At 37.3% G+C, this 14,013-nt stretch overlaps 1 protein-coding gene across 1 annotated transcript; it reads right to left on the bottom strand.

Moving 5' to 3' along the window:
* Nucleotides 1-2,554: 2,554 nt before the first annotated feature.
* On the bottom strand, nt 2,555-3,196 carry LOC130933992 (uncharacterized). Its single transcript, XM_057863582.1, has one exon. It carries the CDS (start codon nt 3,194-3,196, stop codon nt 2,555-2,557), a length of 642 nt encoding a protein of 213 aa, XP_057719565.1.
* Between the last annotated feature and the right edge of the window lie 10,817 nt (nt 3,197-14,013).

The following is a 14,013-nucleotide window of genomic DNA, read 5'->3' as shown; positions in this document are numbered from 1 at the left end:
AATAAAATAAAATTAGAATTTAAAATAATTTGTTAATTTAAAAGAATTTTGAAAAAGTGATGGGTGATTTACGAAAATTATAAGTGGAAAAGTAGTTAGGTAGTTTTGAAAAAGATAAAAAATAGTAAACTTTTTAAAAATAAAACAAACAAGTCAAGTAGTTAGTTGAAAAAAGATTTGAAAACAAATTTTGAAAAGATAAGAAGTTAGAAAAAGATTTTGAAATTAAAATTTTAAAAAGATATGATTGAAATTTATTTTGAAAAAGAATTGAAAAAGAAATTAAAAAGATTTAATTTTTAAAATTGAAGTTGATGACTTGACTAACAAGAAACTAAAAGATATGATTCTAGAATTTAAAGATTGAACCTTTCTTAACAAGAAAGTAACAAACTTGAAATTTTTGAATCAAAACATTAATTGTTAGTAAAGTTTTCGAAAATATGAAATAAAAATAAGGAAAAGATTTTGAAAAATTAGTTTTTAAATTTTCGAAAACATCAGAAGAAAAATGAAAAAGATAAGATAGAAAGATATGATTGATAGAAGATAATATAAAAAAGATAAGATTTTTAAAATTTAAAATGGGATAAAAAATATAGCCATTTAAAATTATGAATTAAAACACAAAAATTAAAAAAAAATTGAGTTGGAAACGAACTTACCTCCTTTGCGTCATCCTAACGTTAAACGCCCAGAATGCTATTCATTATGGCGTTTAATGCCCCCTTGACTGCCTCTTTGGGCGTTTAACGCCCAACCAGGCGTTAAACGCCATGAATCCTTCTTTACTGGGCGTATTTCTGAACGCCCAGAATGCTACCATTTTTGGCGTTAAACGCCCAGAATGCTGCCCATTCTGGCGTTTAACGCCCATAATGATATCTTTACTGGCATTAAACGCCCAGAATGATAGCCATTCTGGCGTTTAACGCCCAAAGTGCCTCTTTACTGGCGTTTTAACGCCAGTGAGCTCTTTTTTTTAGTGATTCCTCTGCTTTATGTTCTGAACCTTCATATCTCTGTATTTTTTACTGGAAAGATGTATATATTTTTTTGACTTTTGAATTTTTAATGAGGAGAGAGAAAAACAACAGAATGAAACAAAACATAAAACTTTAAGATCAAAACAAATAATGCATGCAACAACAATTTGAATGTCAAGATGAACACCAAGAAAACTTTGAAGATCATCATGAACATCAAAACATATTTTTTGAAAATTTTTAAGAAAAGAAAGACATGCAAGACACCAAACTTAAGAACTTTTGTACTAGGGACACTAATAATTCGAAAATGCACAAGAAAAACAAGAAAAGACACAAAACAAGAAAATGTAAAGATCAAACAAAAAAAATCTTCAAGAACAACTTCAAGATCATGAAGAACATAATGCATGAATTTTCGAAAATTTTAAGACAATTAAAAACATGCAGTTGACACCAAACTTAAAATTTGATACTAGACTCAAACAAGAAACACAAAATTTTTTTGGTTTTATGATTTTATTAAATTTTTTTTGTATATATTTTTTTTCGAAATTATTTTGGAAAAAGAGAAATAAGAAATTTAAAATATTTTTAATTGGAATTCCAAGGTTCCTGTAATGTTAGTCTAAAGCTTTGGTCCAAAAGATTAGACATGCCAAATGGCTAGCCAAGCTTTAGCATAGCATTACATACAACAATCCAATAAATAAGAATCCAAAGGCTCCTGCAATGATAAGTGGAAACCTCAGTCCAAAAGATTTAGACATGGCTTAATAGCCAAACAGGCTTCAACATATTGATGAGGGAAAAAATGATTCCACACAAAACTCACCGGCAAGTGTACCGGGTCGCATCAAGTAGTAATTACTCACAAGAGTGAGGTCGATCTCACAGAGATTGATGGATTGAGAAATTTTAGTTAGGTTATGAATTTAGTTAAGCAAATAGTTAATGATTTGAGTGAATTTTGATTGACAGAAGCTAAATTGCAAGTAAATAAAGGTGCAGAAGGTAAATGTAGCAGAAGAACAAGTGCAGAATAGGTAAATTATAAGTAACTTAAAGAACAAGAAAGTAAAAGAGTTGAAACTTAAATTGGAAGAAAAGTAAATTGCATAAACTTAAAGTGCAAGAAATGTAAATTACTGAATTTAAATTGCTGAGAAATGTAAATTACTTGAAGAGTAAAAGGGATTTGGATGTTGGGATTCAGAATTTGACAAGAAAATGTACCTTTCGTGTGGCATCATTCAGTCTTCTATAATCTATGCACATCCTCTACCCAGTCACTGTCCTTGTAGGGATTAGCTCATTCTTCTCATTGGATACTACAATCATCCCCCCTTTCTTTGGCACAACTTGGACTGGGCTCACCCAAGAGCTATCAAAGATTGGGTATATAATTCCAGCATTCCATAGCTTCATTACTTCCTTTTGAACTACCTCCTTCATGGTTGGGTTGAGGCTTCTTTGAGATTGTACTACAGGTCTTGAATCCTCTTCTAGCAAGATTTTGTGCATGCAGATGGCAGGGCTTATGCCCTTGATATCATCAATTGTCCACCCTAAAGCCATATTGTCTTTTGCTTTGGGAGGGAACTAATGAGCATCTCGTTGGATTCTTCCTTCCTATGCAAGTCTTCTCTGTCATCCTTCATGCAGTTTTCTTTTTCATCAGTACGATGTGCTTCTAGAAAGACATTCAGAGTAATGCTCTCTTCATGTACCCTTAGGGTCAGCACTCCTTGTTCAACATCTATGATAGCCCTTGCTATGGCCAGGAAGGGTCTTCCCAAGATAATAGAGTCACTCTCTTCTTCTCCTAGGTCCAGGATTACAAAGTCTGCAGGGAATATAAACTTGTCCACCTTAACCAAAAGGTTTTCAATCACTCCTTTGAGAAATACCAATGATTTGTCCACGAGCTCTAGTGACATCTGTGTGGGTTTTACCTCCTCTATGCATAGCTTTATCATCATAGAATAAGGCATTAGATTGATGCTGGCTCCTAAGTCACACAGTGCTTTTTTAATGGTTATATTACCAATAGTGCAAGGTAAGAAGAAGCTCCCAGGATTTTTGAGCTTTGGTGGGAGACCTCTTTGGATGACAGCACTACATTCTTGTGTCAGAAGCACCGTTTCCTTCTCATGCCAGCTTCTCTTTTTGTTGATGAGCTCTTTCAAGAACTTTGCATATAGAGGCATCTGCTATAATGCTTCAGCAAGGGGAATGTTAATTTCCAGCTTTTTAAAGACCTCAAGGAACTTGGGAAATTGTTGGTCCTTGAGCTCTTTTTGTAGCCTTCGAGGATATGGCAAAGGAGGTGTGTATGCCTTCACCACCTTCCTTTGTTCTTGTGATGATTTCTCTATTACTTGCTTCCCTTTCCTTGAAGTTTGTGGCTGCTCATCTTTCTCTTTAAGCTTCTCCTAATCTTGCTTGTCTTCTTCCTTGTTGCTGGCTTCATCTTTCTTGCTGCTACCCCTGCCATTATCTATAAGCTTCTTGTTAGTTTCTTTGTCTTTCACCAAGGTTCTTCCACTCATTAATTGGATAGCTTTGTGATGAGCAGATAATTTATATGCTTTTTGGCATTGTTTTTACATAGTTTTTAATATGTTTTAGTTACTTTTTAGTATATTTTTATTATTTTTTATGCAAAAATCACATTTCTGGACTTTACTATGAGTTCGTGTTTTTTTCTGTGATTTCAGGTATTTTCTGGCTGAAATTGAGGGACCTGAGCAAAAATCTGATTCAGAGGTGAGAAAGGACTGAAGATGTTGTTGGATTCTGACCTCCCTGCACTCGAAGTAAACTTTCTGGAGCTACCGAAACCCAGTTGGCACGATCTTAATTGCGTTGGAAAGTAGACATCTTGAGCTTTCCAGCAATGTATAATAGTCTATACTTTGCCTGAGATTTGATGACCCAAACTGGCATCCAAATGCCCATCAGAGACCCTTTTCTGGCATAAAACGCCAGAACTGGCACCAAAGCTAGAGTTAAACACTCAAACTGGCATTTAAACTCCAAGAAGAGCCTATGCACGTGAAAGCTTCAATGCTCAGCCCGAACACACACCAAGTGGGCCCTGAAAGTGGATTTCTGAACTATCTACACTTAGTTACTCATTTTCTGTAAGCCTAGTTTACTAGTTTAGTATAAATAGCACCTTTTACTATTGTATTCATATATTTAGATCGTTTTTGAGACTATTTGAGGATCACTTTTGATCTTTTGATCACGTTTTGGGAGCTGGCCATTCAGCCATACCTGGACCTTCATCACTTATGTATTTTCAACGGTGGAGTTTCTACACCTCATAGATTAAGGTGTGGAGTTCTGCTGTTCCTCATGAATCAATGCAAAGTACTATTGTTTTTCTATTCAATTCACGCTTATTCTTGTTCTAAGATATTCACTCGTACTTCAACCTGATAGATGTGATGATCCGTGACACTCATCATCATCCTCCCTTATGAATGCGTGCCTGACAACCACTTCCGTTCTATCTGCAAGAGCTTGAGTGTCTATCTCTTGGCCTCCTAGTTCACGACGCATGGTTGCCTCTCCTGACAATAGAGCCTTCCATTCCGTGAGATCAGAGTCTTCGTGGTATAAGCTAGAATCAATTGGCAGCATTCTTGAGATCCGGAAAGTCTAAACCTTGTCTGTGGTATTCCGAGTAGGATCTGGGATGGGAAGACTGTGACGCACTTCAAACTCATGACTGTTGAGCACAGTGACAGTGTACAAAAGGATCATTAGATCTTATTCCGACATGATCAAGAACCGACATCTAATTTGCCATGCGGTAAACCGTAGCAGACATGTTTTCACTGAGAGGACGGATGGTAGCCATTGACAACGGTGATCCACCAACATAGAGCTTGCCATGGATGGTAGTACGCATGATTGGATGAGGACAATAGGAAAGCAGAGGCTCAGAGGGAACAAAGCATCTCCATACGCTTATCTGAAATTCCCACCAATGAATTGCATAAGTATCTCTATCCTATTTTATGTTTTATTTCTTTTTTAATTATCAAAACCTCATAACCATTTGAATCCACCTAACTGAGATTTACAAGATGACCATATCTTTTTTCAAGCCGACAATCTCTGTGGGATCGACCCTTACTCACGTAAGGTATTACTTGGACGACCCAGTGCACTTGCTGGTCAGCTGCGCAGAGTTGTGAGAAAAGTGTGAACTCACAATTTTGTGTACCACTTTGCATTCTTCTTTGGGATTTGGAATGGTATCACTTGGGAGTGAGTTAGTTGGTCTTTCAATCACTGCTTGCTTGGATAATTGACCAATTTGCCTTTCTAGATTTTTCATTGAGGCTTCATGGTTCTTGCTGGTTAGCTCTTGGTGCTTCATCATCCTTTCCATTGTTATCTCTAAGTTGGAGATTCTTTGGGAGTCTTGAGGGTGGATGAAAGTTGTTTTAGTTAGTGGATGGGTTATTGGGTGGATAGTAGTTGGGTTGGGATTGATTGTTTTGTGGTTTTCTGTATGGGTTTTGGTTAGTTTGCTGATGGTTTTGATGGTTTGTGTTTCTTGGGTTATTTTGGTTTGAGTTCCTCTGCCAAGATTGTTGGTTTTGGTTGTCTCCCCATCTCAAGTTTGGGTGGTTCCTCCAGGAAGGATTGTATATATCTCCATGAAAGTCATTTGATCTAGAACCTTGGTTTTGCACATATTGAATTTGTTCCTATTGCTGATCTTCTTGGTTTTCTTCATTTTGCCTCCATGTGGGTGATGGTTGACTTGTATTCACTGCTGCAACTTGGAGGCCATCAATCCTCTTGGCCATCATTTTCATCTATTGTTGGATTTGTTGGTACATTACCTTGTTTTGAGCTAAAATAGTGTCCACACCTTCAAGCTCCAATACACCTTTCCTTTGAGCTGGTTGGCATTGCCTCTGATGACCATAGAAGTATTGGTTGTTTATTACAGTGTCAATGAGGTTCTGAGCCTCCTCAGCTATTTTTATGAGTTGTAGTGACCCTCCTGCTGAGTAGTCAAGTGCCTCTTGAGCTCTCAATGTCAGTCCTTCATAGAAGTTTTGAAGTTTATCCCATTCATTGAACATATCTGGTGGACACTTCCTGAGTAAAGCTTTGTATCTCTCCCATGCCTCATACAATGACTCTTCATCCATCTGAGTGAATGTTTAGACCTCTATTTTGAGTCTAATGATCCTTTGGGGAGGATAGAATTTGGCTAAGAACTTGTTCACTAGATCTTCCCAATTGTTGATGCTTTCTCTTGGAAATGTCTGTAACCATTGAGTAGCTTTGTCTCTCAGGGAAAATGGAAACAGCAATAACTTGTAAATGTCAGGATGCACCCCATTGGTTTTGACAGTGTCACAAATCCTTAGAAAAGTGGATAAGTGTTGGTTTGGATCTTCAAGTAGGCCTCCTCCATAGGAACAATTGTTCTGCACGAGAGTGATGAGTTGAGGCTTCAATTCAAAGTTGTTTGCATTGACATTAGGAGTAAGAATGCTACTCCCACAGTGCCTTGGGTTGGGGAAGGTGATAAACCACTATTTTATGGTCTACAATGTGTTTAATTGTATGGTTTTATCATGGTCTTTACCCACTTATTCATATAATTAGCATGCATTTATATTTCCTTCCTAAAATTATTACATGATTGAAAACATGCTTCTTTGGTCTTAATTTAGCTAATCTTAATCCTCTCTTATTACCAGTCGATGCCTTGATCTATGTGTTAAGTGTTTCAGGCTTCATAGGCAGGAATGGCTTAGAGAATGAAGAAGAAGTGTGTAAAGATGAAAGGAATACAAGGAATTGAGGAGATGACCAGCGAAAAGTCACGCGGTCGCATGGCTCACGCCACCGCGTGAAACAGAAGAAATCAGAGTGACGCGATCGCATGGCTCACGCGACCGCGCGGATTGGAAAAGCACAAGCGACGCAGAAGCGTGGACGACGCGAACGCGTGGCAGGGAAAAACGCGAATGACGCGTCCGCATGGATGACGCGATCGCGTGACGTGCGCGATCTGTAGAATTACAAAAGTCGCTGGTAGAGATTCTAGGCCGCATTTTAACCCAGTTTTCGGCCCAGAAACACAGATTAAAGTCAGGGAACTTGTAGAGACTCATCAAGCTCTCATAATTCACTTTTCATGTTTTAGGATTAGGATTTAGGACTTCTCTTAGTTTTAGGAGTTACTCAAAATCCCAGGTTCAATGTTCCCTTAAAGTATTTTCTACTTTTATTTATTTTATTTTATTACTCCATTTCTTATTTACATCTCAATTGGCTTATGGCTTTCATGTTATGATTTTCTTTGAATTAATATTATTTGAGGTATTTCAGTTATTATTGCTTTCTTTTATTTACATGATTATTGCTTCCCATCTGAAGGCATTTTTATTCCAGTAGCTTCAATTTCCTTTTCTTTTGGTTTTGGTTAAGAAATCAGTAACTCAGGAAGTTATCCAACTCAACAGCATAATTGATAATTGTTATCTCCTCTAATTGAATTGAACTTCAATAATCCCAATCTTTTCTTAGGAATTAACTCGGATTTGAAGATCAAACTAATTAATCACTTGACCTTCCTCTGCTTTAAGTAAGGGTTAACTAAGTGAAATTAAGATTCAATTTTTTATTATCATTGATAAGGATAATTCGGTCTGGACTTCCAATTTCTTATACCTTGCCAAGAGATTTTATTGTTATTATTTTATTTTATTTTATTTGTCATTCAACATATTCCCTCCTTACCTCTTAAACCCCAATTTACAACTCATAACCAATAATAAGAACATACCTCCCTGCAATTCCTTGAGAAGACGACCCGAGGTTTAAATACTCGGTTATCAATTTTAAAAAAGGGTTTGTTACTCGTGACAACCAAAATGTTTGTATGAAAGTTCTCTCATCAGAAGGTGTAAGAGGCTAAAACTCTTCTCTGAAGTTGGCCATTGTTGTTGGCTACTTCATCAGGTGGATTAGGATGATTCCCTTTCATTTCCTGGTTTTCTTCCTCTGAGTTTGCCTCTCCAAGGATTCCTTTCCATCTTGCTTCTCTTCTTAATCTCCTGAGAGTTCTTTCGTCAGTGTCACAAAAGGTGGAGAACTCTCTCCTTGCCTCTGACATACAACCAAAACAACAAGAAACACACAGCACACTCTGTAGCTTGAGTGTAGTGAGAGTTAGTATAGACAAAGTCTCAAATAGTTAGTGTGCTTGTCAAAAATAAAGAAAAACAAAGAAAAAGTGCTTAATCTAGACTACCACCTTACTTAATCATTGTCAATCTAGATCAATCTCCGGTAACGGCGCCAAAAACTTGATGAGGGAAAAATGATTCCACACAAAACTCACCGGTAAGTGTACCGGGTCACATCAAGTAGTAATTACTCACAAGAGTGAGGTCGAACCAACAGAGATTGATGGATTGAGCAATTTTAGTTAGGTGATGAATTTAGTTAAGAAAATAGTTGATGATTTGAGTGAATTTTGATTGACAGAAGCTAAATTGCAAGTAAATAAAGGTGCAGAAGGTAAATGTAGCAGAAGAACAAGTGCAAAATAGGTAAATTGCAAGTAACTTAAAGAACAAGAAAGTAAAAGAGCTGAAACTTAAATTGCAAGAAAAGTAAATTACAGAAACTTAAAGTGCAAGAAATGTAAATTACTGAATTTAAATTGCTGAGAAATGTAAATTGCTTGAAAAGTAAAAGGGATTTGGGTGTTGGGATTCAGAATTTAACAAGAAAAAGCAAATCAAAAGGCTATTAGATGAGTGGACTGATAAACCCCGTTTTGACGGTTTATCTTGTATTGATTTTAAGAGATTTTATGACCTTTTACCCACATTTATTCAATGAAATAGCATGGTTTTATAACTTCTCCCTTAATTGTGTTTAAGAGTGAAAACATACTTTTTAGGACTTAAAATAGCTAAATCTAATTCTCCTTGATTCCATTAGATGCCTTGATATGTTTGTTAAGTGATTTAAGGTTTAGGAGGCAAATATTGGAACAAGGGAATGAAGAAAGAAGCATGAAAAGTTGGAGAACTCATGAAGAAATGAAAGAACCGGAAAGCTGTCAAGCCGACCTCTTCGCATTTAAATGACCATAACTTGAGCTACAGAAGTCCAAATGTTGCACTTCCAGTTGGGTTGGAAAGCTAACATCCGGGGCTTCGAAACGATATAAGATTTGCTATGGTTGAACCGCGCATGGTGAAGCGTACGCGCATAGTACGCGCACGCGCCGTTGCTGCCACCTGGTTCACTTAAAGCAAAACGTGGCCAGCGATTTTAGAAGCCTTGTGGGCCCAATCCAACTCATTTCTGATGCTATTTAAGCCAAGGTTGAAGGGGGAATGAACAAACTCTCATACTTTAGATGTTAGTCACCATTAGTTTAGTTTAGCTTAGTTTAGTAGTTAGAGTTAGTTTCTAGAGAGAGAAGCTCTCACTTCTCTCTAGGATTAGGATTAGTTCTTAGATCTAGGTTTTAATCTTTGCTTTCTTCTACTTCTACCTTTCAATTCTTTGTTGCTACATTCATCTTCTTCTATTCTTTTGTTATAATTTCCTTTATGTTGTTCTTATATTTTGTTGTAGATCTAGTATTGTTCTTTCTACATTCTTCCAATTCAATAAGAGGTAATTCATAATAAATGTGTCTTCTTTGCTTCTCTATTGTTGATCTCTTGTTTTTGTAGTTGTAGATTCCTTTAATTCTTGCATTTAATAATGTTTACTTCTATTGCACCTTATGTGTTTGTTGAAATATCTCTTTTAGTTTTAGTGTAGATTTTGTTCCTCTTGGCCTAGGTAGAGTAATTAGTGACACTTGAGTTATCTAATTCCTTTGTTGATTGATAATTGGAGAGATTGCTAATTGGTTTGGAGTGCACTAAAGCTAGTCTTTCCTTGGGAGTTGGCTAGAACTTGTGGCTCAAGTCAATTCATCCACATGACTTTCCTTTATTTAGTAAGGGTTAACTAAGTGGTAGCAATGAACAATTCTCATCACAATTGAGAAGGATAACTAGTATAGGACTTCTAATTTTCATACCTTGCCAAGAGCCTTTTATAGTTGTTAGTTTATTTTCATTGCCATTTACTTTCATGCCTCTTATCAAAACCCTAAAATAACTCAAACCAATAACAAGACACTTTATTGTAATTCCTAGGGAGAACGACCCGATGTTTGAATAATTCGGTTTATAAATTTTAGGGGTTTGTTTTAGTGACAAACAACTTTTTGTATGAATGATGAGCAGATAATTTGTACCCTTTTTGGCATTGTTTTTAGTATGTTTTTAGTATCTTTTAGTTAGTTTTTATTATATTTTTATTAGTTTTTAGTTAAAATTCACTTTTCTGGACTTTACTACGAGTTTGTGTGTTTTTCTGTAATTTCAGGTATTTTCTGGCTGAAATTGAGGGATCTGAGCAAAAATCTGTTCCAGAGACTCAAAAGGACTGCAGATGCTGTTGGACTCTGACCTCCCTGCACTCGAAGTGGATTTTCTGGAGCTACAGAAGCCCAATTGGCGCGCTCTCAACGGCGTTGGAAAGTAGACATCCTGGGCTTTCCAGAAATATATGATAGTCCATACTTTGCCCAAGATTTGATGGCCCAAACCGGCGTTCAAAGTCACCTACAGAAATTCCAGCGTTAAACGCCGGAACTGGCACCTAAATGGGAGTTAAACGCCCAAACTGGCACCAAAGCAGGCGTTTAACTCCAAGAGGAGTCTCTACACGAAAATGCTTCATTTGCTCAGCCCAAGCACACACCAAGTGGGCCCGGAAGTGGATTTTTATGTCATTTACTCATCTCTGTACACCCTAGGCTACTAGTTTTCTATAAGTAGGACCTTTTGCTATTGTATTAGACATCTTTTGATCATGCTTTGATGATTAAACCCTCTTTGGGGGAGGCTGGCCATTCGGCCATGCCTAGACCTTGTTCTTATGTATTTTCAACGGTGGAGTTTCTACACACCATAGATTAAGGTGTGGAGCTCTGCTGTACCTCGAGTATTAATGCAATTACTATTGTTCTTCTATTCAATTCCGCTTGTTCTTTGTCCAAGATATCACTTGTTCTTCAACTTGATAAATGTGATGATCCGTGACACTCATCATCATTCTCACTTATGAACAAGGTGACTGACAACCACTTTTGTTCTACAAGCAATCAAGGCTCTAGTGAATATCTCTTGGATTCCTGATACACGATGCATGGTTGATCGCCTGACAACCGAGTGCTCGCCTGACAAACGAGCCAGCCATTCCGTGAGATCAGAGTCTTCGTGGTATAGGCAAGAACTGATGGCGGCATTCAAGAGAATCCGGAAGGTCTAACCTTGTCTGTGGTATTCTGAGTAGGATTCAATGATTGAATGACTGTGACGTGCTTCAAACTCCTAGCAGGCGGGGCGTTAGTGACAGAAGCAAAAGAATCAATGGATTCTATTCCGGCCTGACCGAGAACCGACAGCTGATTAGCCATATGCTGTGACAGAGCATAGGAACATTTTCACTGAGAGGATGGGAGGTAGCCACTGACAACGGTGAAACCCTACATGAGCTTGCCATGGAAAGGAGTAAGAAGGATTGGATGAAGACAGTAGGAAAGCAGAGAGACGGAAGGGAAGGCATCTTCATACGCTTATCTGAAGTTCCTACCAATGAATTACATAAGTACCTCTATCTTTATCTTTATGCTTTATTCGTATATCACTATACCCATTTGAGTCTGCCTGACAAAGATTTACAAGGTGACCATAGCTTGCTTCATACCAACAATCTCCGTGGGATCGACCCTTACTCGCGTAAGGTATTACTTGGACGACCCAGTGCACTTGCTGGATAGTTGTGCAAAGTTGTGTAGTGATCACAATTTCGCGCACCAAGTTTTTGGCGCCGTTGCCGGGGATTGTTCGAGTTTTGAGCAAGCTTTTGGTCCGGTAACATCAGTGCCAAAATCCGGCAACAGCACCAAGTTTTTGGCGCCGTTGCCGGGGATTGTTTTGTGTATGGACAACTGACGGTTCATCTTGTTGCTTAGATTAGGTATTTTTTTTCTTCAGAGTTCTTAAGAATGAATTCTAGTGTTTCATGATGATCTGTTGAAGTCTGGCTGGCTGTAAAGCCATGTCTAATCTTATTGGACCGAGGTTTCAACCTATCATCACAAGAGCTTGTTGATTTCTATCAATCTTGCTATTGGAGCAATGATCTGCTAAGGCTTGGCTGGCCATTGGCCATGTCTAGTGTTTTGGACCAAAGCTTTCTTTGAAAGCTTGGCTGGCTGTGAAGCCATGTCTAATTCCTGGACCGGAGTCTTAGACTAATACTGCAATGATTCCTGGAATCCAAATTGAGAATTTTGAAACTTTTATTTTCTATTTCCATACAATTTTCGAAAAAAGCACAAAAAAATTTCAAAATCATAAAAACCAAAAATATTTTATGTTTCTTGTTTGAGTCTAATGTCTAATTTTAAGTTTGGTGTCTTGCATGCATTGTTTATTTGATCTTGGTTCTATTTTCAAGTCAATAGTACAGGGAACTGAAGATTCAGAACATGCAGCAGAGGAATTACACAGAAAAAGCTGGGCGTTCAAAACGCCCAGTGAAGAAGGACAGACTGGCGTTTAAACGCCAGCCAGGGTACCTGGTTGGGCATTTAACGCCCAAAAGGGTAGCATTTTGGGCGTTAAACGCCAGAATGGATACCATTCTGGGCGTTTAACGCCAGGATGGCACAAGGGGGAGAATTTTGTTTTCAAATCAATTTTTTTCAAGTTTTCAAAGTTTTTCAAAATCAAATCGTTTTCAAATCATATCTTTTCAATCAAATGTTTTCAAAATCAATTTCTTTCCTTTTTCAAAGATACTTACTAACAATTAATGATTTGATTGAACATCTCAAGTATATTGCCTTTTCTGTTGAGAAAGGTTTAATGTTTGAATCATATCTTTTCTTGTTAGGCAAGTCATTAATTTTTAAAATCAAATCTTTTTAAAATTGTTTTCAAATCATATCTTTTCAATCACATATTTTTTTTTTAAAAATCAATCATATATTCTTAACCTCATCTTTTTCAAAATAGCTTTCAATCAAATCTTTTTGACTTCTAATTTCAAAATCTTTTTCAAAAATCACTTGATTTCTTTCCCACTCTTATTTTTGAAAATTAATTAGTGTTTTTCAAAATGTTTTCAATTTCTTTAACTTAATTTTCGAAAATTCTCTTCCCCTCTTCCCACATCCTTCTATTTATGGAGTACCACTCCTTCTCAATGCACAATTCGAACTCTCTCTGATTAAGTTCGAATTCTTCTACCTCTTTCTTCTATTTTTTTTCTGTTCTTCTGACACCTCAAGGAATCTCTATACTGTGACATAGAGGATTCCACATTTTCTTGTTCTCTTCTCTTTCATATGAGCAGGAGCAGAGACAAAGGCATTCTTGTTGAAGCTGACCCTAAACCTGAGAGGACCTTGAAGCGAAAGCTAAGAGAAGCTAAGGCATAATTCTCTATAGAGGACCTAACCGAATTCTTCAAAGAAGAAGAAGACATGGCAGCCGAAAACAACAACAATGCAAACAATGCAAGGAAGGTGCTGGGTGACTTTACTGCACCTACTCCCGACTTCTATGGGAGAAGCATCTCTATCCCTGCCATTGGAGCAAACAACTTTGAGCTTAAGCCTCAATTAGTTTCTCTAATGCAACAGAATTGCAAGTTCCATGGACTTCCATTGGAAGATCCTCATCAGTTTTTAGCTGAGTTCTTGCAAATCTGTGACACAGTCAAGACTAATGGGGTTGACCCTGAGGTCTACAGACTGATGCAATTCCTTTTTGCTGTAAGAGACAGAGCTAGAATATGGTTGGACTCTCAACCTAAAGAAAGCCTGGACTCTTGGGAAAAGCTAGTCAATGCCTTCTTGGCAAAGTTCTTTCCACCTCAAAAATTGAGT

This window comes from Arachis stenosperma, chromosome 6, assembly GCF_014773155.1.
Source record: "Arachis stenosperma cultivar V10309 chromosome 6, arast.V10309.gnm1.PFL2, whole genome shotgun sequence".
Taxonomy (NCBI): domain Eukaryota; kingdom Viridiplantae; phylum Streptophyta; class Magnoliopsida; order Fabales; family Fabaceae; genus Arachis; species Arachis stenosperma.
Note: the sequence above shows the minus strand (reverse complement) of the source record. Positions and strands in the feature narration are given on the sequence as shown.

Bases quoted from the DNA above. Each gene is read 5' to 3' on its own strand.
- LOC130933992 (XM_057863582.1), bottom strand. From the start codon at position 3,196: ATGCCTCTATATGCAAAGTTCTTGAAAGAGCTCATCAACAAAAAGAGA.